Raw genomic sequence first — 23,430 nt, forward strand, 5'->3', positions numbered from 1 at the left:
ACATCAAAAAGTTGTGAGAATTATGAGTTATATATGTAAAAACTCAACATAGTGCCTTGTCATAGGAAGCATTTCATCATCTGTTTTCTTCCTTTACCTCTGACAAACTGGGAGCTGTTCTCTCTGGGATAGATAGTTCTATTCATTGAGAATGTGTCATGTCCTAGGCTTTTTGCTTAGACTTAGCAGTATGAAAGATGAGTTATATGAAGTTCTCAGTTCAGAAGCCCAGAGAGAGTTCAACATTAGAATACAGTGTTATGGTACATGCTGATGCAGCATCTGCTCCCTACGCCACACTGTACAGAGAATGCTGTTGGGAACAAATGATTACTTTGAAGCAAGTTTGGAACTTAGAGCATAAAATGTAAACCCGCTGCAGACATGTACAAAGCAACAGATAATACTGTACAGATATACAGATACTATGAACATTAAGTGGTAGAGGTATGTTGTGTTTTGGGAACCCTGAAAATGTGACCACAAACTGTTGTTTGCCAGGAGAAATTGGGAAAGCAGTGGCATATGAGTTGGGTCTTAAAATAGGTATGACTTTTGCAGATGAAGTGTGAGGTTCGTTCAGCAGATAAACAAATCCAGCCATTGGTTTTGGTGTCCCTGGAGTTCCTGGAACCAGTCCCCCTCAGATACTGAGAGATGACTGTATTGACATTTAAGTTTCTGTTTTTATCCTCCAAATTATTTCCTAGAATTCTGAGAAATGTTTCATCCATGAGTAGCAAATATGACCCCATTTAATTCAAAGATTATATGTGAAATCCCATTGTTAACCTGTTCACTGTCCTAGCACAACAAAATCATGTATATTGAGTTGAAGGACTTCTCCAACCCAGTGCTTGTGTCTCTAAGCAATAACTGCAGGTAGTTTCAGAATCTTCACCTTCATTCACATCTGATTTTTCAACCATTTGAAATGGTTGAAACCTAAAATTTTTTCCTTCTCTCCCTGGAAATAAAGACCATGATTAACCTCAAGTGCCCAGAGTATAGAGTGTAAGATGTTGTGAGTTGTCAGAGTTGTAATTGTGTAGAAACCATCAGATGGTCTTCCCTCAAGCATCTGTTTGGTGATTAAACAGACTGGTCTTGTGGTGTATTACACTCAGAAGTTGCTTTACATTTTACTTCGTGTTTTTCCCCTAGAAAAGCCTCTGCATATTAAAATAATGTTACTTAAAATCTTGAGCAACTGATATGTTCCTGAACAAATGTGTGATAGCTGTTTAGAATTACCAAAGACATCATGTTTAATCATTGTAACTGATCTGTCTTAAAATGGGTATGTATATTTCCCTGCTGCTATGCAGTATAGAACTTTATCTAATAAAACTTTTGTAAATTATTTGAGAAGAGTGATAGTTACAATTTAATTTTTAAAAAGCCCCACAGTATCGATATATGAAAAGCTCTTAGGATTCTTCTTTCTGAATCCTACCCTCTTACAATCCCAAGCAATTAGAATGATGAATTATATTTATGTTTTTGACGGATTTAATATCAAAAAATTATATCTTTTGATAAAATTTTGATGGGCCAAGGGCTGTTTTTCTGCTGGGCTGCCTCCCTTTGTTTGTAAATATTTCTATTCCTTTATATTATATTCTTGTATAAACCAGTGATTCTGACCTGGGACTGATTTTGCCACTCAGGAAATATTTGGCAGTGTCTGTCAGAACTTGAGGGTGGAAGTGCTACTGGTACGTGGTGGGTAGTGGCCAGGGATGCTGCTAAACATCTACAATGCATCAGGACAGTTCCCACAGCAAAGAGTTAGGAGCTCTCGAGCATATCACCAATGCTGTGGCTGGGAAACCCTGCAGTCGACACCCTTACAAAGTGATGGTAGGCTTTAAGAAAGTTTTGACTACCAACGATTTAGGAAGCCCATTATAATTTGACCATGAACTAGCCTGTTTGTTAGAACTGTTATTTTCTAGTACGTATGTTTTTGTTTTAAGATTAGATTTGAAGAAGTTCTTAAGATTACGTTAATTTAGTCCAACTCTCTAATTTCACAGGTGAGGAAACCAAGACCCGAAGAGGGCAAGTTTGTTAGACCTTGATTTGTTTAAATTATCTAAGTAGCTTTTTTTTGCCCCCTCTGAAGAATTACTAATTTTTCTGTGTGCTTTATAAGTGCCCAGTTTTGTGACGTGAACTGTAATTTCAAAATGGTTAAACGCGTTTTAAATGGGATCTCTGACAGCTGTAAAGTAATTTGCAGAGCAGATTGATTGCTTTAGTATAGAGTTTCTTGGAGAAAGACTTGATTCGTCATCAAGTTTACTTGCATCTGAAGATACAGTTTGCTAAGAGATTTGTAGTGTCTGTGATCCCTCTGAAAATCACTGACATGGTTTACAAGGTAATTTCGGGTATCTTTGGGGGGTGGGGAGAGGTCATTGTCAGAGTCACTAAACCAGTGTACTGCACGCAGACTTGCCTGTACCTTAAGAACAGTTGTTTTTATTAAATACTGAATACGAGTATCTGAGCCATAGAGATTGTTTACTTACTCTGTTCTAATCTCTCTTATCAGTGAGGAAACTGAAGTTTGGGGAGAGTGTGTAATTCATCCAAAGTCATGGAGTTAGATTCCAAAATAAATGCAGAAAGCAGAGGAGAAAACCAAGGCATCTCACCTGCTAAATCCTAGGATGCAACTTGTGTGACAGGTACCAGTCCAGAAAACACACTGGACCCTCAACAGAGATCTGGGCCAGTGAAATCTAATGCATTATATTTTACCAGAACTCTTTGGAAAATAAACATTTCTGTACCTAGAATGCATAGTGCCCTACCTCTGCGTATAGTTGACATCAGTTTAATGAATTTGGAAACATAAGCCAGAATGCCAAAGATGAAACCAGAATAAGAGACAACACAGGGACTGTTAAAATTTCTCTCTGCTCCTTTACCCAGTTGGGCTTTAGGAAGCAGAAATGCTTGCCCAGAGAGTCAGGATTTGGTACCTACATGGACTTTCTTCCTTAGCGAGGCAAGGGGAGGTGTGTCCACCACTCCTGTAATCACAGCACCAGCAACTCCTGTGATTCCTACTCTGCCTCAGGTGCTGTAGCCACCTTGAAACACTGCTCAGGCCAGATGCTCAGCCAGCAAAAGAGCCTTTTCAGTCTTAACACTGAAGTCTTTTACAGTAGAATAAAATTTGTGTTGAAATAAGGAATGGCAGGTGTCAAAAAGAAATGCAGTTAGCCATCTTCAGAAAAGGTCCATTTTGAAAACAGTTTAGGAAACATTTCTCCGTATCTGTCAACTATTCCATTCTTTGTCAGTGGACTTACTTTTTGTGAGAGATCTAAAGGACATATTTATGGGACATTTACTTTAGGTATTTGAAGGACCATGATGAAATTCAGTTGTTTTAGGCACCACCTGGGTGAGGAAATGGAAGTAAGCCAGATTTACAGTCTGTGGTTAAAATACTTTTAAGCCTCCTTCTTGGAAGTTTTTCTTGTGCTTGATAAGTTTAAAATTTGCAGTTCTTAGGGTTTTTTGATCAGAGGATCTCTTGCACTGTTTAAAATTATTATGGACCCAAGTACCTTTTGTTCCAAGTACCTTTTGTTCCTGTTGGTAATACCTGTAGCTACTTTCTATATCAGATAAAACTGAGCAATGTTTAGAACACAAGAATTTGCCACATTCGCTCTCAGAGTGGTGATGTCACTTGCCATTTAAGCTGAAAAATGAAAAGGCAAGTATTATTATGGAGATGATGATTATGGAAAATAGTTTGGGTGTTGTAGACCCTCCCCAAGGGGTCTTGAATACCCCCAGGTGTCTCTGGACCACAGCCTAAGAACAGTTGGACCAGAATCTCTCTCCATTGCTGCCAGGTTGGTTTATAAAATAGGGATTTTGTTCTCAAGAATTGTAACCACTTGTAGCTCCTCCTACTTTCTGAATATATGTTCCTGAGTTACAGAAAAGTTAGTAATGCGAACAGTTTTTGTTGCTCAAGTGTGTTTTCAGAGCGTAAGAGACATTTGAATATTCACAATGACAATTTTGAATCTGTAGTAGAACATTTAAGATTCTGCTGTAAAGGATGCTTACGTTAGTTCTTTTGGAGCGAGCCAGTTTCCAGCCAAGTCGTATCTGGTGAATTTGTGCAGTACCATGTATATTGGGGGGCTTCCCTTGTAGTCTGAGGAGAAGGCAATGGCACCCCACTCCAGTACTCTTGCCTGGAAAATTCCATGGACGGAGGAGCCTGGTGGGCTGCAGTCCATGGGGTCGCTAAGAGTCGGACACAACTGAGCAACTTCGCTTTCCCTTGTAGTCAGTAAAGAGTCTGCCTGCAATACATGAGACCTGGATTTGATTCCTGGGTGGGGGAGATCCCCTGGAGAAGGAAATGGCAACCCACTCCAGTATTCATGCCTGGAGAATCCCATGGACAGAGGAGCCTGGCAGGCTATATCTATGGGATTGCAAGAGTCTGACACGACTGAGAGATTAAGCACATGCACGCACATCTGCAAAACCCAAATTCTGTCTGAAATAATGCAGAAAAACTGACGGCTAACTCAATGAGGATCCTTAGTTCTGCTGTTGCTGCCAGACAGTGTGATTAACTTAGGGACAGCTACATGAAGGATATCTGTTGCTAGAACCATTTCCTTGGAGCAAGGCTTACCAGCTTCTTTCACTTGTATATCTTTCCCTTGGCCTCACAGCTGAGCAAGGGTGGTAGATGCAACTCCAGCTGAGGAGATAGTGCTTTGAAATGTATCTATTACTTTGAAGTTGGTTTATCAGTATTTTGGATACTAGAGAATTTCAGAAAAACATCTTCTGCTTCACTGACTACGCTAAAGCCTTTGACTGTGTAGATCACAACAAACTGGGGGAAATTCTTAAAGAGATGGGAATACCAGATCACCTTATTTGCCTCCTGTGAAACCTGTATGCAAGTGAAGAAGCGACAGTGAGAACCAGACATAGAGCAATGGACTGGTTCCAAATCAGGAAAGGAGCACAGCAAGGCTGTGTATTTAACTTACATGCAGAGAACATTATGCAAAATGCCAGGCTGGATGAAGCACAAGCTGGAATCAAGATTGCCAGGAGAAATATCAATAACTTTAGATATGCAGATGACACCACCCTTATGGCAGAAAGCAAAGAGGAATTAAGGAGCCTCTTGATGAAGGTGAAAGAGAAGTGTGAAAAAGCTAGCTTAAATCCCAGCATTCAAAAAATGAAGATCATGGTACCCAGTCGCATCACCTCACGGCAAATAGATGGGGGAAAAGTGAAAACAGTGACAGACTGGGCTCCAAAATCACTGCAGATGGTGACTGCAGCCATGAAATTAAAAGTCGCTTGCTCTTTGGAAGAAAAGCTGTGACCAACCTCGACAGCATATTAAAAAGCAGAGACATCACTTTGCCGACAAAGGTTGGTATAGTCAAAGCTATGGTTTTTCTCCAGTAGTCATGCACAGATGTGAGAGCTGGACAGTAAAGAAGGCTGAGTGCCAAAGAATTGATGCCTTTGAACCGTGGTGCTGGAGAAGACTCTTGAGAGTTCCTTGGACAGCAAGGAGATCAAGCCAGTCAATCCTGAAGAAAATCAACCCTGAATATTCATTGGGAGGACAGATGCTAAAGCTGAAACTCCGATACTTTGGCCACTTGATGCAAAGAGCCGGCTCATTGGGAAATACCCAGATGATGGGAAAGATTGAAGGCAGGAAGGCAACAACAGAGAATGAAATGGTTGGATGGCATCACCAAATGGACATGAGTTTGAGCAAACTCCGGGAAATGAGGAGATGATGAAGGACAGGGAAGCCTGGCATGCTTCAGTCCACGGGGTCACAAAGAGTCGGACACAACCCAGCAACTGAACAACAATCAGTATTTTGTAGAATGTCTACATGTTCTGTGTACATGAACTATGACAAGAGCTAAGTGAACTTGACCTCCTTTAATCTTAAGCCCTGTTAAGTTAGGTGTGGCCCCATTCCCACTTAGAGAATTTACCCAGGCTCAATAGCAAGTCTGGATAAAGTCCAGAGCCTGTCCTAACTCAAAGTCTGCACTCTGCCTATCATCTGTTAAAGCGAGGATGGAGAAGTTGCTGAGATAAAGGGAATGGCTTGTTTTTGTTTTTAACCTGATAGTTGGAGTCCAGTTTGAAGGGGAAATTTTTGTTTCCTTATGCAGAGCAGAGTGGTTCTCCTGAGTCAAGGAGAAGAACTCAAACCCCTAAGGCCCTCCAATGGCTCATTCTAGAAGATAAGCCAGAGGATTTGAGAAACTTCCTGAAGATGAGTATTTACTTGAGATGGGGGGAAAACTCTTTAGGAGAGAAAAGAACAGCAAGAAGAGATACTATTTGAGGAGCAGAGAGAATTTAATAACACTATACAGTGTATGCTCCTAGCAGTGAAGGTCCCAAGGTCACAAACATTCCACACTACTTTGTGGAGTAGCCTGCCTCTGTGCCAAGAGCAACTCTAGGGAAGGCCAAGAGTATTCCTCTTTCCAAAACAAAGCCAGCTAGGTCTGAGTAATAGTGAAGTGAAGTGAAGTTGCTCAGTCATGTCTGACTCTTGTGACCCCATGGACTGTAGCCTATGAGGCTCCTCGGTCCATGGGATTTTCCAGGCAAGAGTGCTGGAGTGGATTGCCATTCCCTTCTCCATAATGACCTGGGCCTAAACCAGCAAGCTGAAATGGCACCCTAGTCACTGGGACTAACAACTGTACAACAACGTCTGATGTTTCTTCCATCAAGGGAGAATTTGGTTGGAGTACTGTGTGGTTTCATCTTGCCATAACTGAACAGATGTGTATTTATTTGTCTGTTGGTCCGTCAAGATAATCAATCCTTTAAAATAGTGGCAAAGAACGTGCTTACATAGAAACTCCTTTGGAATTTACTGAACTAGATCACCTGCCATGTTTTCTCATCTGTCTGTCTTCGTTGGGCTAGATTGGCTCACATGGGTGATTCTTAGTAATAACTGTACTGCAGCAGTCATCAGATACAAAAATGTACAGAAATTTTTATGGGATTAAAACCCTTTATTTAAAAACTCGCAGCCTAGTTTGGTATACCTGAAAGACTACCAGACTAATGGTCCTTGGTCTGGTTGTAAATCCTCTTTCTCTTTTTTAACTCCAAATACTAGTGATTGTGTAACATACCTGTTAGCGTTGTCGCAGATAAGCAGTAGTTAGTTGTTGGATTTTGGTGTGTGTTTTTTTTAAGAAGGATAGGTATAGGGGAAGGAGGCCTAAAGTAGTCTGATTACTTCAAATCTGTTTTATCTGTGCATGTTAGATTTTAAAAGGAGTCTTGTATCCCCTTTTAAGATTTTGTGGTCATTGATGTTGGAGCCAGAATCCTGACTTCTGTGTTCTGCTCACAGCATTTCTCCTCTGCTTTATCTTTGGTCTTTAAAATATAATGGGTCAGGAGTGGGTGGGTAAAATGCACAGAAAACGAGTTGTTCTTGTAGGACCTCTTTTCTGTTTTGCTGTGAAAGCCAGGAGCCGTTTAGTGTGTGGTTGACAATGTTGGGACAGACATAGTATGAATCTTAAATCGCCTTAAAAGGTAAATACAGGCATTAGCCCATGTGAAAATGGATTGTATCCCACAAATACATTTGCTGTTTGGTGGCTTTAATTTGAAATACATACTGTATGCAGACAAGTCCAGCCTTATTGAACCTCATTATGGCTTTACCAAGGTACTCTGCAAAGGGAAAAAGTTTATAAAGCATTTTTATGCATTTGGCCCACCCAGTTCCTTGAGGTTACATTTACTATTCCCATTTCATTTTCAAAATGTTGTAGTCGGAAATAGATATGCAGAGTACTTTGCTTTGTTCCCAGCTGGTGTGTGTGTGTGTGTGTGTGTGTGTGTGTGTGTGTGTGTGTGTGTGTGTGTGTATACGCGCGCACACGCGTGCGCGCTCATGTATGTATTGTGGGGCATCAGTAATAGAAAAATTCAGTCATTGTTGAGCGGGAGGAGTGCACCCTAGTTAGCCCAGTGCACATGTGTAGACTCTTCTGAGTGTAGGGACAGGAAAATGGGTCATGTGGAGATGTCTCCTTTGAATTACAGTCATGATGTGATCTGTCATAAAGAATTGTCGGCTCTCCTGATAGTGTGAGCTAAATGGACAGGCATTTTCAGAGTAGTTAGATCTTAAAATTGCTAATTCTTCAGTGAACAGATTGCCAAGGCAAGGAAGGGGTTAGCTGGGGGCATAAAGGCGATGTTCAGAAAACTTAAGGGCAATGTAAGTTAACTTGGAGAAGACATTTTGTAAGTTGCAGAGTAGTTTTTTTTGTTTGTTTTTTTAGTGAATAAGTTGATTGTCTGATTCCAGAGCTTTTGAGGTATTTTAGTTGAAAATCCCATAGGTGAGCCAGAACACAAGTGATAGTTTAGGAACAGCTGGCCATCATGAAACAAAAGAAACCATGTGTTACTGCTCTTTGTTGCCTGAGCTAAAGAAGTAGTTGTCTCTTTTTTCTGGTTGTGGGAGCTGAGATACAGAAAAGCACAGGAGAAGTGACCTCAGATCCCCTGAGCACACAGTGGAAAAGGAAAGGGCTGTGTGGGGGAATGTAAGGTTTGCCCATGTTCCCCAAAGTGCCATGAGTGCACCCATTTAAGCAGTCCAGGAAGATGGCTTGTTTTTTTTGTTTTTTGCTCTCATTTGTGTTCGTGTGGGCTCAAATAGACAAGATTTCTTGATGATGTCTATTTGAAATTTCACAGCAGATTTTCTTTTGTAAACTATTGTAAAAACAACAATAAACAAAATTTTTGAGAAAACTAAAAATTTTGTTATTGACAGAATATAGTGTTGAAGACTAAGATAGGAAAAAGCTTTCATTGCTAAATGTACTTTTACAAAGGAAACCAGGCCCCCTGTTGTATTTTAGCATTTCTGGTCAGGCTGTGTAGCATTTTTATTGTTTGTTTTATTATTTTTAGTTGATGGGCTTTGAGGCTTAGACACTAAAAGCAATAAACCACGTTCATTGACCTGAGGTTTCCCCTATATTGTGAAGGCTGTTGATTGCTTGTTTAAGATTTGTTTCTTGGGAAACTTAGGTAATTTTGGAGAATCCAGACTCTCAGCTCCATATTGAAGAACTGACTTCCCTACAACATGCGCATTAAACAAGCTATTTATGGTGTGTTGTGTAACATTTAAAAGACTGCATTGGGCAGTGTAAATCTGTGAGAAGTAACTATTTCTCACTGATCAACAGTATTAAATACTGTGATAGGGTTCATTCTTTATGGGAAATGTTCCGTAGACATCAGAAAACATTCTCACCAGCTTGTCTCCTCCTGCCGTTTTCTCTTAAGGATAACCAAGTAGTCCTCCGCTTGCTCCAATGAGGACAGTGGGGTTAGCAGGTGTGCTGGAATTCTTGTGCAGGTGTCTGTCGAAATCGTAGCCTGGATTGACCTGGGTCTTTCATTCCTAGCACCCTGTGCCCCCTCCCCACCCCACACACGCGCGTGTGCACACACAACACATGGGTGGTGAAGGGAGGGACATTGTGAAGTTCCTTTCGTAAGAGGAGTTTTTGAATGATGGTTCATTTGGGCCTGTGTTGAAACCCCCAGGTCAGCCATTTGCTATAAGCCTTAGACAGGGGTCTGGACCTCCTGATCTAGAGGACACTGCTGGCTCGGGGCTCACAGTGTGCCTGTCCTGGGGTGGCTGGGAGGTGGCTCTGCTCCTGCTGCTTCACAGCAGTTTATAGCGTTGAACTGGGAGGGCCCGCAGGGTGGGAATGGGGTGCATGTGGCTCTTAGTGGAGCTGGCACATTCCCAACCCTCATGCCATTGGAGCGTGCTGGCCTAGAAATGCGGGGACGGATGGCAGGAACTGCCAAGGCAGATCTGGCAGGGTGGCACCTTTGGAGGGCCTCCCACTGATGACCCTTTCTTGTTTCTTCATCTTCTCCAAAAGTTACGCATTTTGTTCAGTGACACTGCACCATTTCAAAATGAATTGGATGCATTTTCCTACCTCACCACGTTCCCTGATCCAAGAAAGACTGGAATTTGTTGGGGGAACTAGTTTGAAAAAACTGCTCTAATAATTAAAATGATGATTGTCAACTTGTTGGTGAGGGTTTTTTGTGGGCAAGGGGCAAGTGGTGATGGAAGAGTTACTAGGTTGTTGCTTGAGGACACTGAGAATGTACTTCTGAAACAACACAGGCGCCTTTAGCAGACACTCTATATTTCTTGGTAATCTGATCTCAGTTAGCCTTGCTGCTGCTGCTAAGTCGCTTCAGTCGTGTCCGACTCGGTGCGACCCCATAGACGGCAGCCCACCAGGCCCCCCCGTCCCTGGGATTCTCAAGGCAAGAACACTGGAGTGGGTTACCATTTCCTTCTCCAATGCATGAAAGTGAAGTCGCCCAGTCGTGTCCGACTCTTAGCGACCCCATGGACTGCAGCCTACCAGGCTCCTCCATCCATGGGATTTTCCAGGCAAGAGTACTAGAGTAGGGTGCCATCGCCTTCTCCGAGTTAGCCTTGGGTCCTTTTCATTTGTGAAGTTTCGGTTTGGTTACACATTAGAGTGTTGGAACATTTATTTCACCATTCTGGTCAGACATTCCTTAGGAGCACGTGAGGACATCCTCTGGTTTTGTGTGTGCACACGCGTGTAGGTTGTGCCCTTTAGGTACCGGCTTGCGGCACCTGTACTGAAGCACCCTGAGGGGTTGCTTGCTGCGGTGTTAGAGCGTGGTCGTCCGTGGGAGGAGCGCGAGGCGGCCCGGGCCTGCTCCCTGTGCACACTGTGCATTTGGCCTGGGTGAGCCGCCTGAGCGGCCCCCAGGGCTCCATCATGGAGCAGCACGTCCCGATGCTGGCGAGCTGCTCTCAGTCGCACCAGGCACTTGTGTAAAGGGCTGTTTGTGAAACAAGGGTGACTTCTTTTCATCTCTGCCTATTCCTAGCTCTCTGTTCTGGCAGTTCCAGCTGCTTACCAACCTAGGCACCACTTCTGATGTCTATGGTTTCAGGATCTCTTCTCTGATTTCTCATTTCCATATTCTGTCCATAACCCCCCAGTACCTAGCATCCCTCCCCTGTCTCAGAAGACTGTGCCTCTGCCAGTGCTTTGCTTGATTATGTGCTTTCTCTCCTTTGGCCCATGGCTGACATTGCTGTCTTGCCTGCCTTCCGTCTTTCTCCCTCTACAATATACGTGACTTCAGCCTCCCTTTCCTATGGAAATCTGCTCCGACCATGCTGACCCATCTCTGTAGTGGCAGGACCATCTTTACCTCACCGCGACATTTCTCCAAAAAAATTCTTACTGGCCGCCTCTAGGTTATTCCTCTGACATCCTGTCACCCCTTCATTTTTGCAACCCCAGTCTCATGCGGCTTGCTCTCCTAAAAGTCAGCAGTGACCTGATCACCAGAGCTTGGGCTTTTTTCTCAGTCCTTATCTTACTTTGGCTTTCTCTGCAGTGTTTGTTTATTCTTCATTCAACCAGGAGGTAATTTTACTGGGTACCTGGTACTGTGCTGAATGCCATAGGGACAAAGATGATTAAGATGCAGTCGTGCCATTCAGGAGTGTGCCTTTGATTGATAGTTACATAGTGGTGTGGTAAGTAGCCTTGTAGAACTTTATAGGATGTGCCTGGAGTGAGACAGGGCCCCCGTAACTCAGATTGGGCAGGCCTGCTGGGCGAGCCTAGGGGTTCTTTGGGGCAAGGGCTTGGGGTGCCATTGAGTGTCTGTTGAAGGTGGTCTTGGACTGCTGTCACGCTGTCCTCTCTCGTCATTCTGTGTCGTGAAGTATACATACGAGCTTAATTGAAATTCTCCATCAAGGTAGCTTTTTGTTATATACTTAGTTAAACTCTGCTTAAGTTATTTCATCTTGAGTATTGGTTAGTGTAAGACAGTTGTGTTTTGTTTTTTTACTCTGATTTAAGCTGCCTGGTAATCCCTGTAGACAGCTGATCTGATCTGTTTGTGTCCCTGGTGAGTACTTGTGAAATGACTTGTAGTGGTGATTATCTTCTCTCTTACGTATTAACAGATACACTTCCTCTTTGAAGGAGTAGGATAGGCTGCTGCTGCCTTTGTTAAGTGTCTTGACTTTTTGCGACCCTGTGGATTGTGGTAGCCCGCCAGGCTCCTCTGTCCATGGGATTTCCCAGGCAAGAATAGTGAAGTGGATTGCCATCCCCTTCTCCAGAGGATCTTCCTAACCAGGGCTCGAACCCGGGTCTCCTGCATTGCAGACAGATTCTTTACTGTCTGAGCCACCAAGGAAGCAAACCTATTAAAAAGGAAAGTTCCCTTTCGCAGGAAAGGGCAGGGCCTTAGCTGAAGCGCCGCCTCCCTTTGCCCCCTGCACTGCACATCTGTGTTTGAGTCCCTGCTCAGCGGCAGGTGAGGCTGTTGGTGGTTGTGGGCCAGCCTGAGGTGACGGTGCCTGTGACTGGGTTTCATTGTGTGCCGTCAATCGCCAAGGCCTGTGTTTGCTGGAGACCATAGGAGACTTGCCCTGGGGTTGATCCTTTGTTCATCAGTTTCCTGCAAAGCCACGACTGTGGAACCAGCTCCGAGACGCTCAGACAAAAGCCAGGGACTCCCCCGAGCAGGCGGCCTTGATGAAGTTGTGGGGTAGGCGGCTGTCCCCTCTCCATCCATCCTCTATTTCTTCTCAGCCACATCACAGCCTCTCCCAAGAGGTATTTCAGACAGTGTGTCCTGTTCCTAGCAGCTTTTTTTTTTTTTTTTTTTTTTAATAAAATGGCATGGTTATTTTTAAAAGAAACTTGTTTTTCCTAGGTTTGTTTTTGATTTTTTTCCTTCCATTTCCGTTCCTCTACCACTGGCTCTTTCATGGATGAGTCAGGGCTCATCTGTCCAGTTGCTTTTCTTTGGCCTGTGCCTCCATGGTGGGGAGCAGAGCCGATACAGGGTCTGAGGGGGGTTGTTATATGGTGGCCAGCAGGTGCTTCACCTCATTAGTGACCCTAATGTAGATACATGCATCCTTCCTCAGGCTTCCGTTGTGGCTCAGCTGGTGTAAAGAATCCGCCTGCAAAGTGGAAGACCTGGTTCTGTCCTGGGTTGGGAGGATCCCCTGGAGAAGGGAAAGGCTACCCACTCCGGTATTCTGGCCTGGAGAATTCCATGGACTGTGTAGTCCATGGGGTCACAAAGAGTCGGACATGACTGGCTGACTTTCACCTTCACACCTTATACTTGGAGAGTTTATTATATTGTAAATGTCGATCTAGATGCTAATGTCTTTGAAAATTAATATTGTGTTCTAAGCTTTTCCTTTCTCCCTTTGCCGTTTGGGTCTGAATGGTCATGCATTGTGAGAAACATTTGGCACCATTTAGACTTTGTAAACAATAGTGCTAAAAAGCAGTGTCAGTTGGAGACTGGCGCACACATAATGATCGATGGCACAGTGAATGTATCACTTTGCTAAGATTTTTTTCATAGTGATTTTCAGTGTTCACCCCCTTGGGAGCGCGCATGAACCACAGTTACCTTCTATTGCTCTGTGTTGTTGGTGGTGCCAATCACAGAACTGCAGGGGACCAGACCAAGTCGGAATAATTAGATTGAGGAGTGAATGTCACACTTCTAATTTCATTCTCTTTTCAAGGGATTACCAGTGTCCATTTAATAAAATGAGATTAACCCTCTGCAGCAGCAGTATTTGAAAGCTGTCAGTCAGTATAATCTTGACAACTCAAAAGAAGTAGTGTTCTCAGCACTCTTAGAAGCAATCGTGTTTTATTGGCTGAACGTCTTGACTGCACAGGGATGTGTGTATTTGAGCACATGTGTCTATGTTGTTAAAGGTATACAGAGAGTGGATTTGAAAGAGGAAAAGGTCTATGGACTTAACCATACTACCTAGAAATAATAATGTAGAAATAACACCATATAATTTAGTTTTGAGTTGCCAGATGCTGGTAATAAAATGCCTAAACATTATGAGACCAAAATTTTAAAATCAGAGAAATATTTATAAAGCAAATAATGAGGCATCTTTTCTTGAATGTTGTAGAAAACCTCGGATCAATTCCCAGCTGGTGGCACAGCAAGTGGCCCAGCAGTATGCCACTCCACCACCCCCTAAAAAGGAGAAGAAGGAGAAAGTTGAAAAACAAGACAAAGAGAAGCCTGAGAAAGATAAAGAAATTAGTCCTAGTGTCACCAAGAAAAATACCAACAAGAAAACAAAGTAAGTTCTTGAGTAACTCAGTACAGTACTGTGTTATTTTGCAGGCAAATCAAAGATATCTTTTAAATGCCTCTTTTTCTATCTCCCCATTTAGACCAAAGTCTGATATTCTGAAAGATCCTCCTAGCGAAGTGAACAGTATACAGTCTGCAAATGCTACAACAAAGACCAGTGAAACGAATCACACCTCAAGGTATTTGAAACTAGACTGAAATACATCACTGCCCAGATTCACCTGCTCATACTCGAGTCGGGGGTGGTTTTGTGTCTGTGGGTTTGTAGGCTAAGGGGTGGGATGAAGAGTTGGGGTGGGACTATTAACTTTCAAAATACATGCACATAGATATGAGCTATTTTTTTTAATCACTGAGACCAAAACAGGAGAAAGATAAATTGATTTTAATTTCACAGTGGTCCAAAGCTTTGCTCACCATGGTTTCCATTCTTGCTAAGCTTTTCAGCAGATCTGGTAGTAAGCATTGGTATTCGTGCTGGCAGTTTAGATTCATTGCCACAGTGCCGTGAAGTGTGTGTGTGTGTTTCATTGCCACAGTGCCATGAAGTGTGTGTGTGTGAGAGAGAGATTGATTGCCACAGTGTCATGAAGTGTGAGTGTGTGACATTGGAACCGAGGTCCTTTGCACGCATACCTGATTTAACAGGCTCTTCCCATGTGGTGCTGCCTCCAGGCCCCGGCTGAAAAACGTAGACAGGAGCACCGCACAGCAGTTGGCAGTGACTGTGGGCAACGTCACCGTCATTATCACAGACTTTAAGGAAAAGACTCGCTCCTCCTCGACGTCCTCATCCACAGTGACCTCCAGTGCAGGGTCAGAACAGCAGAACCAGAGCAGCTCGGGGTCGGAGAGCACAGACAAGGGTTCCTCCCGCTCCTCCACGCCAAAGGGCGACATGTCAGCAGTAAATGATGAGTCTTTCTGAAGTTGCACATGGAATTGTGAAAACTATGAATCAGGGTATGAAATTCACATCCTCCACCTGCCCATGCTGCTTGCACCCCCTGGAAAATCTTCTGTGGACATCGACCTCTTAGTGATGCTGCCAGGATAATTTCTGCTTGCCATGGGCATTTGGCCACCAAGGAATTTCGCACCCTGACGATTGATTACTCTTGACACTTTTATGTATTCCATTGTTTTATATGATTTTCCTAACAATCATTTATAATTGGATGTGCTCCTGAATCTACTTTTTATAAAAAAAAAAAAAAATCTGCTGTGCACAATTTTCCATGTACATTACAACTGGTTTTTTGTTTTTGTTTTGTTGGGGGAGGGCAGGGTGGGCGGGGGAGGGCGCTTTTATTTATTGTGTTCACAGACTCCATCCTTTCAGCATATCCTTTTACGTTTAGTTCTTTCTTCCAGTTATACTATGTACTATCAGTTTTGATATAACTATATATATATAAATATAAAATTATATATAAAAGGTTATTTGAAACCAATCCATGGCAACGCTGGTGCTTGATACACTGTGAAGTGAATACAACATTGAACAGTTACAGATCTGGGACAGTCCCTTCTATGAAAGTGCTGAAAGTAAAGTAAAATCAGTCTCACATGAAGTATGTTCCAACCCACGTGGGAACTTGACTCTTCTCATCTGTCTAAAGAGTACTGCTTGATACGAAAATATATATTTTTTAAACAATGTGATCTCAAATTTAAAGACTGCTCCAGATAGCCTGCATTTGTGGTGGAATGACTGACAAATCACAAGTGGTTTAGTTGGGAGGGCTTTGATCATTCGAAAGTAACTAAACTAGCTCCAGAATGCCAAGTATTCGTGTAAATTACGGTTACATGTTCACTTTGCTCTTCTTACATAAGCACTCATGAAAATATGGTATTCTGTCACTCGAATTCCATCCATATTCCAGACCTCTACTCATGTCTGAGGTAAATCGATAAATTGTCTCTTAGTTTTAGGATTCAAACTGTCTAACTTGTACTTTTGGTCCATACAAGAAGCAAATCCCTGTTTCCACTTTGCCCATGGTGTTTCGTTTAATCGAACTTTATTTGCCTCACAGCCCCTTGTTTCCCTTACCATTCAGTGAGAATTCTTTTCCTTTCTTAAAGTCTAGTCTTGTTGTTTGACTGAACAGAGGTTATCAACCAACACATCCAGTCCCGACATGAAGTTTTCAGTCCCATGATGTGTCTCAGTTCCCTGCTGTGGGAAGGAATGCAAGTGCTGAAGAAATGGTTGGAGGGCTGGCAGCTAGAGTTGCAGGGAAAGCTCCTACTTTCTGTGAGCCTGTGAGCTTTTACTTCCTCAACACAAAGACAGCTTGAGTAAACTCTTTTTTAAAAAGATTCTTTTCACTCTTTTTTTTTTTTTTTTAGATGCCTTGCAAAAATAAAAAACGTGTAAAAGACCACTAATATGAACCCACCCCTCCTCATTAAAAAAAAATGTTCTGTTTTGCTTTGTTTGGATTTAGGATCTCTCTTCTATCTGACTCTTACATTCATATTCGCAGAGTTGGTAGACTTGAGAGTCATTTCAAGCATGGGAACTTGATGTCACCTTCCTTTATTCGACCTGGGAGGGCAGCAGATTAGTGATGAAACGCTGCATTTTGGTGTTTTGAAAAACCTGGTTTGCTTAAGAATAGAAGTAACTTCTGTGTATGGAGGCAACGAGTTAAAAGAAAAATTAACAGCTTGATTTGAGTAGCCAACAGGAAAGGTTCCTTTCACGTTTACATTAAAACTATTCTGTAGTCACTGATGTACCATCATTTAAATTCTGTTCTCAAAGGTATAGATGATAAAGCAGTGCCATTTGTTGCTGTGGTCCTATTCTCAAATGCATGGACAATGTTTCCCCTCTTTTTAAAAAATACTGCTTGTATCTGGGATGCAAGCTATACTTAACCTTTTTAAATACATTTTTAAAGTATTTATTACTGAACCAAAGGAAATCAGATGCTTTCTGTAAGCATCAGAATATATAATACATAGTGATTTGACTATGAATTTTAAATCCACATTTTAATATTAGTGGGGTATTGCAAAGACATTCCTTCTAAAGTTTTAATATTCCTTTTATTAAGGGTCTCAGGGAGGGTAAATTAGTCAGCCATATTTATTTTCCAGAGATGTAAGAAGTTGCTAGGTTTTTTAATTAACTTTTTAAAAAAATTTAAATGCCACCAAACTCATGTGGGTTGCACTGCTTTTGGAACCAGTAATGTTGGTATGCACTTTGTTCAGAAACACTGTACTTTTGCAAAATTAGTTTCATGTAAAGTGATTGGACCCCTAGACTAGTGGAAAAAGCTGATTAACCAGCTACTCAGAGGCTGCTAATTCATTGCCAATGTCTCGGTTTTTCAGTTCTGCCTCCGTGATAAATTTAAGGATAAAGAATAGGGAGGGGTGAAGGAAGGGAGGGCTGCTTTAGAACAGGTGAGATGATACTGCCAGTTTGGTAGAAACTGCAGCAGCTCGCGGTGGGAGCGCTCTCAGCAATCAGGTGTTTTTGGGCCCATCCTCTAGCTGCTCTTGTGTGTTGTGTTACAATAGTGAGATGATAGGTACTTCAGACTTTTAATTTCCGAAATGGATGACATCCCTCAGGCATGTATTCTGGAAATGGAATTCCTGTAACTTCCTGCTTTTGCAGTTTACCCTACAATTAGTAGGCAGCGTGTAAAAACACTAGTGTAGATGATAAAAGATATATATTGAAAGAGGACCAGAAATACTTGGTATTCGGCAGCACAGTAAGCAGGTTATAAAAGCAAAACAAAAGCACAGTGTTAATGCTTGCAAGTTTCCATTTGTTTTAATACCACACGATCTTTCACACTTGCGCGTGCGCACGCGCACACAGGGCTTACCCAACCTGCTTTGCTTGAGTCATGCAGTTCAAAAAAAGGCAAAAAAAGGTAAATACGACATCCTGATACCCTCAAAATATTTTCAATCAAAATCTTTCAGTTTTAATCTGGACATTTAAAACATTGGCAGAAGCTTCTGTGAGTTTAGTTCCACTAAGATGTTTCACCTGCCTTATCAAGACCATTCTCAGTCTACTTTTTTAAGCTACCGTATCTTAAATTATTGAAAATTTATTAATTGCTGATATATAATAACCTTTGCTTGTATGTAACCGAAAATGGTTTAAGAGCCAACATTTAGAGTATGACAATGGAGCTGAACAGTTTTTAATGCGCAAGCAGTTCTGTTCTTGTGTATGACTTGTAACCTTAATTTACTGTGTAAAGATGGTTACATTATTTCCTTAGCTTTGTTTGTTGGAGACAAATAGAGAATGCTTGTTAAGTATGTCAAAACATAATCTTATCTTGTGAATTTTTGTTAATGTATTATACGAGCTATATTTTTCATTTGCCCAGAAAGACAGCTTGTATAACGCTTTTGGAAGTTTCTGCTCTGTAATGTCTTTAGAGCTGACAGTCTGTTAGGTTTGTTTTTTTCTTCATGCTAAAGTGTCAGTGGTTTTGTGAACTGGTCAGAAATTCACAGGTCTTAAATGTTTGGGGGAAATTTATATTGGACACTGCTCTTTGTCTAGCAAATAAAAGATGTTAATATATTCCTGTTACTGGCATGTGCACGACTATGTTATTAGAAGCCACTTTATCGTTTTCCTGCTTTAAATAGAAATGTCTATTTATGAATTCTGCTTGTAGTTTTTTCACAAATAAAATAGTAAAATTTACATTGAAATCTTTATTTTTGTCTGTGTAGACATTAGCAAGTAGGTTACTTTTTGTACTCAGATTTTTCACTTAGGTAGTATTTGAGGAGAGCTTGAGTTTATAAGATGCTGAAGTTGATTTGGGCATCTCAGGACATGGCTCAGAGCTGCAGCAGAAAATATAATGGAACAAAAGGACGCCCGAATTTTGGAAGAAAGCAAACAAGTGTCTCTAAAAGAGTCCTTTGAGGTAGGCAGTGGTGATTTAATGAAGGGATTGAAGATGATGCGTAACTGGTTAATTCAGTGCCTGACTGAAGAACCCTGGAAAGAACCCATTTCTGGCCAACTGCAGGTAGGTTAACTGTGACCCTCATGGTAAAGGAAATGGTGTCATACCTAAAAGCTGCACAAAGCCGGCATCTTGCCCAGTGCTAGGGAGGTAGTCACTTCCAAAGAATGTGGAAACCACTTAGGACACTTCTGAGATTCACCCAATTACTCTTAGTCTGCACTTGAACTAGCAAATGGGAAGAGTGTAAATGGTGCAGGATCGTAATATGAAAACTGATTTGTCCTGGTAAAAGAAAGCAAACTTCATTCTTTTTTGTCTTCCAGTACTGGGTCATACATAACCCGAGTCTGGCTCTTCAAGAGTCTTGGAAAGAATCTGGACGGATTGAAGAATAGGGTTAGTGACTCTCATGTTTCCCAGCGCCCTCAGGCAATGGGCTGGCTGTACCCTGACTCTCAGCTTTCCTTGGTGCCTGAGGAATCTTTTTGAGGGTCCCCACACTGGCACTACCCTTTGGGGAAGCTAGAGGCTGCCTCCCGTAATAGATACAGCTGAAGGCTGGTCCCTACCATGGAAGTGCAGGGATGTCTTCTAGTGAATTCCTTCAAGTTGTGAAGATGAGAAGGAAGGTGAAGTCTTCTTTCCCATGTCTTTAGTTAAACGCCAGTCTTGATAACGCATGTCTAGACACCCCTACTGAGGAATACCATGGCCGATGTAGTAACATCACCGTGGTAGGAAGCTCTTGCTGAGTTAATCTTGGTTGAGGGTAGGATGATGTCTTCAGCTGAAAAGTTCAGCATTCATTGTCCAGTAACATGGAAACGGGCCAGCCCCTTCCCCAGAGCAGTGAGGAGAAGGAAAGAGCTGTCAGTGAGGCCCTGCATCTCTTTCATCCATGACCTCTCAGCAGTTCTGTAGAGCTCCTCTGAAACTTTAACATCATAGCAAGGAAAGCTTCGGAGCCACTGGTGTGTTAGGTGTAAAAATTGATCAAAGTCTTGCTTGCTAATCATCAAGAGAAGCCAGGTTCTAATCTGGCCACCCTTACTGGTGCTTGTCAGGAAATGTCAGTCTTCATCTGGCAGCCTGAGCTCTGTTAGACAGAGCAGATATGAACCACTGAATACTGGGAGGAAAGGCTCTCATTTTTCTAGGAAAGATCATTGGCCTTGTCTGGAGAGAGAAAGGGACTGAAGTCTGGAGTGAAAGCTGTTGTGTTCTGCCTGGTCACCCTGCCTTCTCTCCAGGCGTTACCTGCAAGGCTAGGGTGGAAGCCTGCTGTGGGGCATCCAGTGCCTAGTTCTGCACCTGGTGTGGTTCTGAAAAATTCTGAGTAGGACTGCCTGGTATGTGGAGAAAGGGCACAGACTGAGTGGCCATTCCTGCAGGTGTTTTTAATCTAGACTATGGAGAAGGAAATGGCAACCCACTCTGGTGTTCTTGCCTGGAGAATCCCAGGGACGGGGAGCCTGGTGGGCTGCCGTCCGTGGGGTTGCACAGAGTCGGACACGACTGAAGCGACTTAGCAGCAGCAGCAGCATGCACACCTGGTCTCCCTGCCTTGCTCGTGCCAGGCATCACAAATCGATCACAGTACTCTTCCGCTGAATTCAGACTCAGAAATCTCAACACGGCTCTCCAGGCATCCCACGTCCATGGGAGGTAAATGCCTTTGCCCTTCCTGCCCTGGATCAGACCTACCCGAGGCAATCGGGGAACCCTACAAGGCCATTTTTAATCAGCTTTTCCGCTGTGGAACACTTCATGGAGCTGTAGGAATTCCAAGTAGAAGGCAGCTGAGAGGCTCGAAGGAGTCAGGGAAGAAAAGAGCACGAAATATCCACCACACCAGTTCTTCAATAGCTCAGCACGGGACAAGAGGAGGAGGCCCATGGTGGACACTGTCACTTTAAATGCCCGATGCCACAGTGCTGCCATGTAGGCCGGACCAGAACTTGCCCAGGCTGCTGCACCGGTTCTGCTGACCTCCGAGACTCAGATGACAGGGCAGAACACCAAGCGGATGTGATGCTTGGAAAGAACAGGACAAACTTTGGGAGTCAGAACTGGGTGAGACTCCCACCTCCACCTGACTGGGTGACCTTGGGCAAGTCAGCCTCCCTGGGCTCATTGTCCTCACCTCTGAAGCAAACCGCTCCTGCCCTGTTCCCTGCCCCCAAGTGGCCCATTTGTTGCTAATATTTTAGTATGTTTCTAGTAAGGGAGAGCAAAAAATTTCCTGCATGTTCATTCTACTGCTTCACTGATGTTAATACCGGGAATGAATGAGAAGTGTTTTGTTTTGTGATTGTCTTATCTTGTTTTTAAATATTCCCTTATCTATCTAATCTGTCTGCCACTTCCCACCGTGGAGGCCACACTTGAAACCACAGCAGCTTTGCAAGGGCATTGCTTCTTTCACTTTCAGGTTCCAATTAGTCACAGAGATAGGGCCATCCAGAGCTGTAAAGCAGGCCCACCGCAGAAGAGGGAAAGTCCTGGCGCTCGGAACTGTAACTGGAAAATCTTCCCGGAGTGTCTGCTTGCCAGCATCGTGGTCATGGCAGGGGGCCGGCTCCCCACCCTGTGGGTTTGTCCTCTGTCACTTTCCGGGAGGATTTAACAGCGTGCTCCGCTGTCAGCTGCACTCTTGAATCCTCTCTCATCTTAGTGACACTCCTGCTTAAGTGAGTCATTCTTGACTCCCTGGACACCAGAAGCCTTTCTTCCTGACAGCAGGTGAGATGCTGGCAGCCTCTCAACGTGACCATCCACTTCAGTGCCTGTGAAAATCCCCACCGCCCTGCGACCCGGACATCTGAAGATTTTGCTTAATAGAGTCGGCTGCTGCTTGAGGGAGGTGTGCCCGGCTGGCCGGGGAGCCCAGCATGAGAACTGCTCTGCCTGCGCCGGGGACCCTCCATGGCTGCTGCCTGGGAAAGACTGGTGTGGCTGGAGGGCACGAGGGGAGGAGGCAGGCCACCTGGCATGCCTGAGGAGCGAAATACACAAGACAAAATTCTGGAAGCATGGAGAGGGGGCATGAAATGCTACTTCAACGTGAATTTCAACAATAGAACACAGGATCTCAAAGAAATTTCAGTTCTCAGTGTGCTCTGCTGCCTTGATGAGTGCTTCTGTTGAAAAGTTCCAGGAAGCCTGCTCTTTTCCTCCCCTTCAACCGCATGAAGCCTAGTTTGAAGAGAAGACGGAGGAGATGGTAAATAGGTATCTGACAAGGTGTGGGCTCCAAGCCCCTACTGCAGGCGTTTTCTCATCTCTGGCAGTCGGCAGATAGAGCCAGGGGCCTTCTCTCACAGATGCCCCTGAGCACCTCTAGAAAGCCTGCCACTCAACCACGTGATGGCCTGCCCATAACCCGCTTCTGTTCTTAGCCCATGTCTCCATCCATGAAGCCATGCCCCTCACAAAGCCCAGCACTGACTCTCCTGCTGTTTGATAGTAAAGGCCATAGTTCCAGGACAGAGACTATATCCTCACCCCTCTTAACCCACGCCTCCCCACGTGGAGGGTTCTGGCTTCAACTTACAATTCCCTTGGAGAATAGGCTCTCCCAGTCCAGGGCCACTAGCTCTGCTTCTTGTGTCCCAAGAAGCATCAGGCCCTGTGGGATGAGCCGAGATGGTGGCCAGCCTCTGCTCCTGTTGAAAGACTTAACATTTTATTTCCTGACTCTGTTTGGATGGCTGGCTGCAGCATGTGTACCTTCACTTGTGGCCACTCTTAACTCTTTGCCCAGAAGGAGTCTACTCAAGAAATGACAGTCTGATCTGGTCTCCACTAAACCATTGCTGTGGACCACACACAAGCAGAACTGTCCTTACATCTTGACAGCCTTCGCCCAGTGTCACAAAGGGCGCAGCCAGCCTCAGCCTAGGTCTGTCTGGTCAGAAGGGCCATATGTGAATTTAAGAACAGTGACATCGCCCACTCACCCAGTAGAGGCTCTTTAACATCCTTGAGTGATGGAAGGGAGGCAGACATCCTTTAGCTTTGCCTGATTCCTCAAGCTTCCAGCTTGGGACTTGAATGAGATGGCTGCAACCCAGTCATCTGCCTATCAGATCACCCTAAGGATGGAAGCTACGCAGTAAGGATAATAAGAGTTGAAAGATAGCAGTCT

The 23,430-nt window shown here is 43.5% G+C and overlaps 1 protein-coding gene across 2 annotated transcripts in view; it reads left to right on the plus strand.

The window, feature by feature from the left end:
- RYBP (RING1 and YY1 binding protein) overlaps nt 1–19,017 on the plus strand; it is a 73,861-nt gene extending 54,844 nt beyond the window's left edge. For both annotated transcript variants that reach the window (XM_055558301.1, XM_055558303.1), the window contains 3 exons: nt 14,114–14,290; nt 14,385–14,483; nt 14,980–19,017. In XM_055558301.1, the coding sequence (XP_055414276.1) occupies nt 14,114–14,290; nt 14,385–14,483; nt 14,980–15,232 (529 nt within the window). In that variant the 3' untranslated portion in view covers nt 15,233–19,017. The remainder of the gene's footprint in view (nt 1–14,113; nt 14,291–14,384; nt 14,484–14,979) is intronic.
- The last annotated feature ends 4,413 nt before the right edge of the window (nt 19,018–23,430 follow it).

The sequence above is a fragment of the Bubalus kerabau genome, chromosome 20 (assembly GCF_029407905.1).
Source record: "Bubalus kerabau isolate K-KA32 ecotype Philippines breed swamp buffalo chromosome 20, PCC_UOA_SB_1v2, whole genome shotgun sequence".
Lineage (NCBI taxonomy): Eukaryota > Metazoa > Chordata > Mammalia > Artiodactyla > Bovidae > Bubalus > Bubalus kerabau.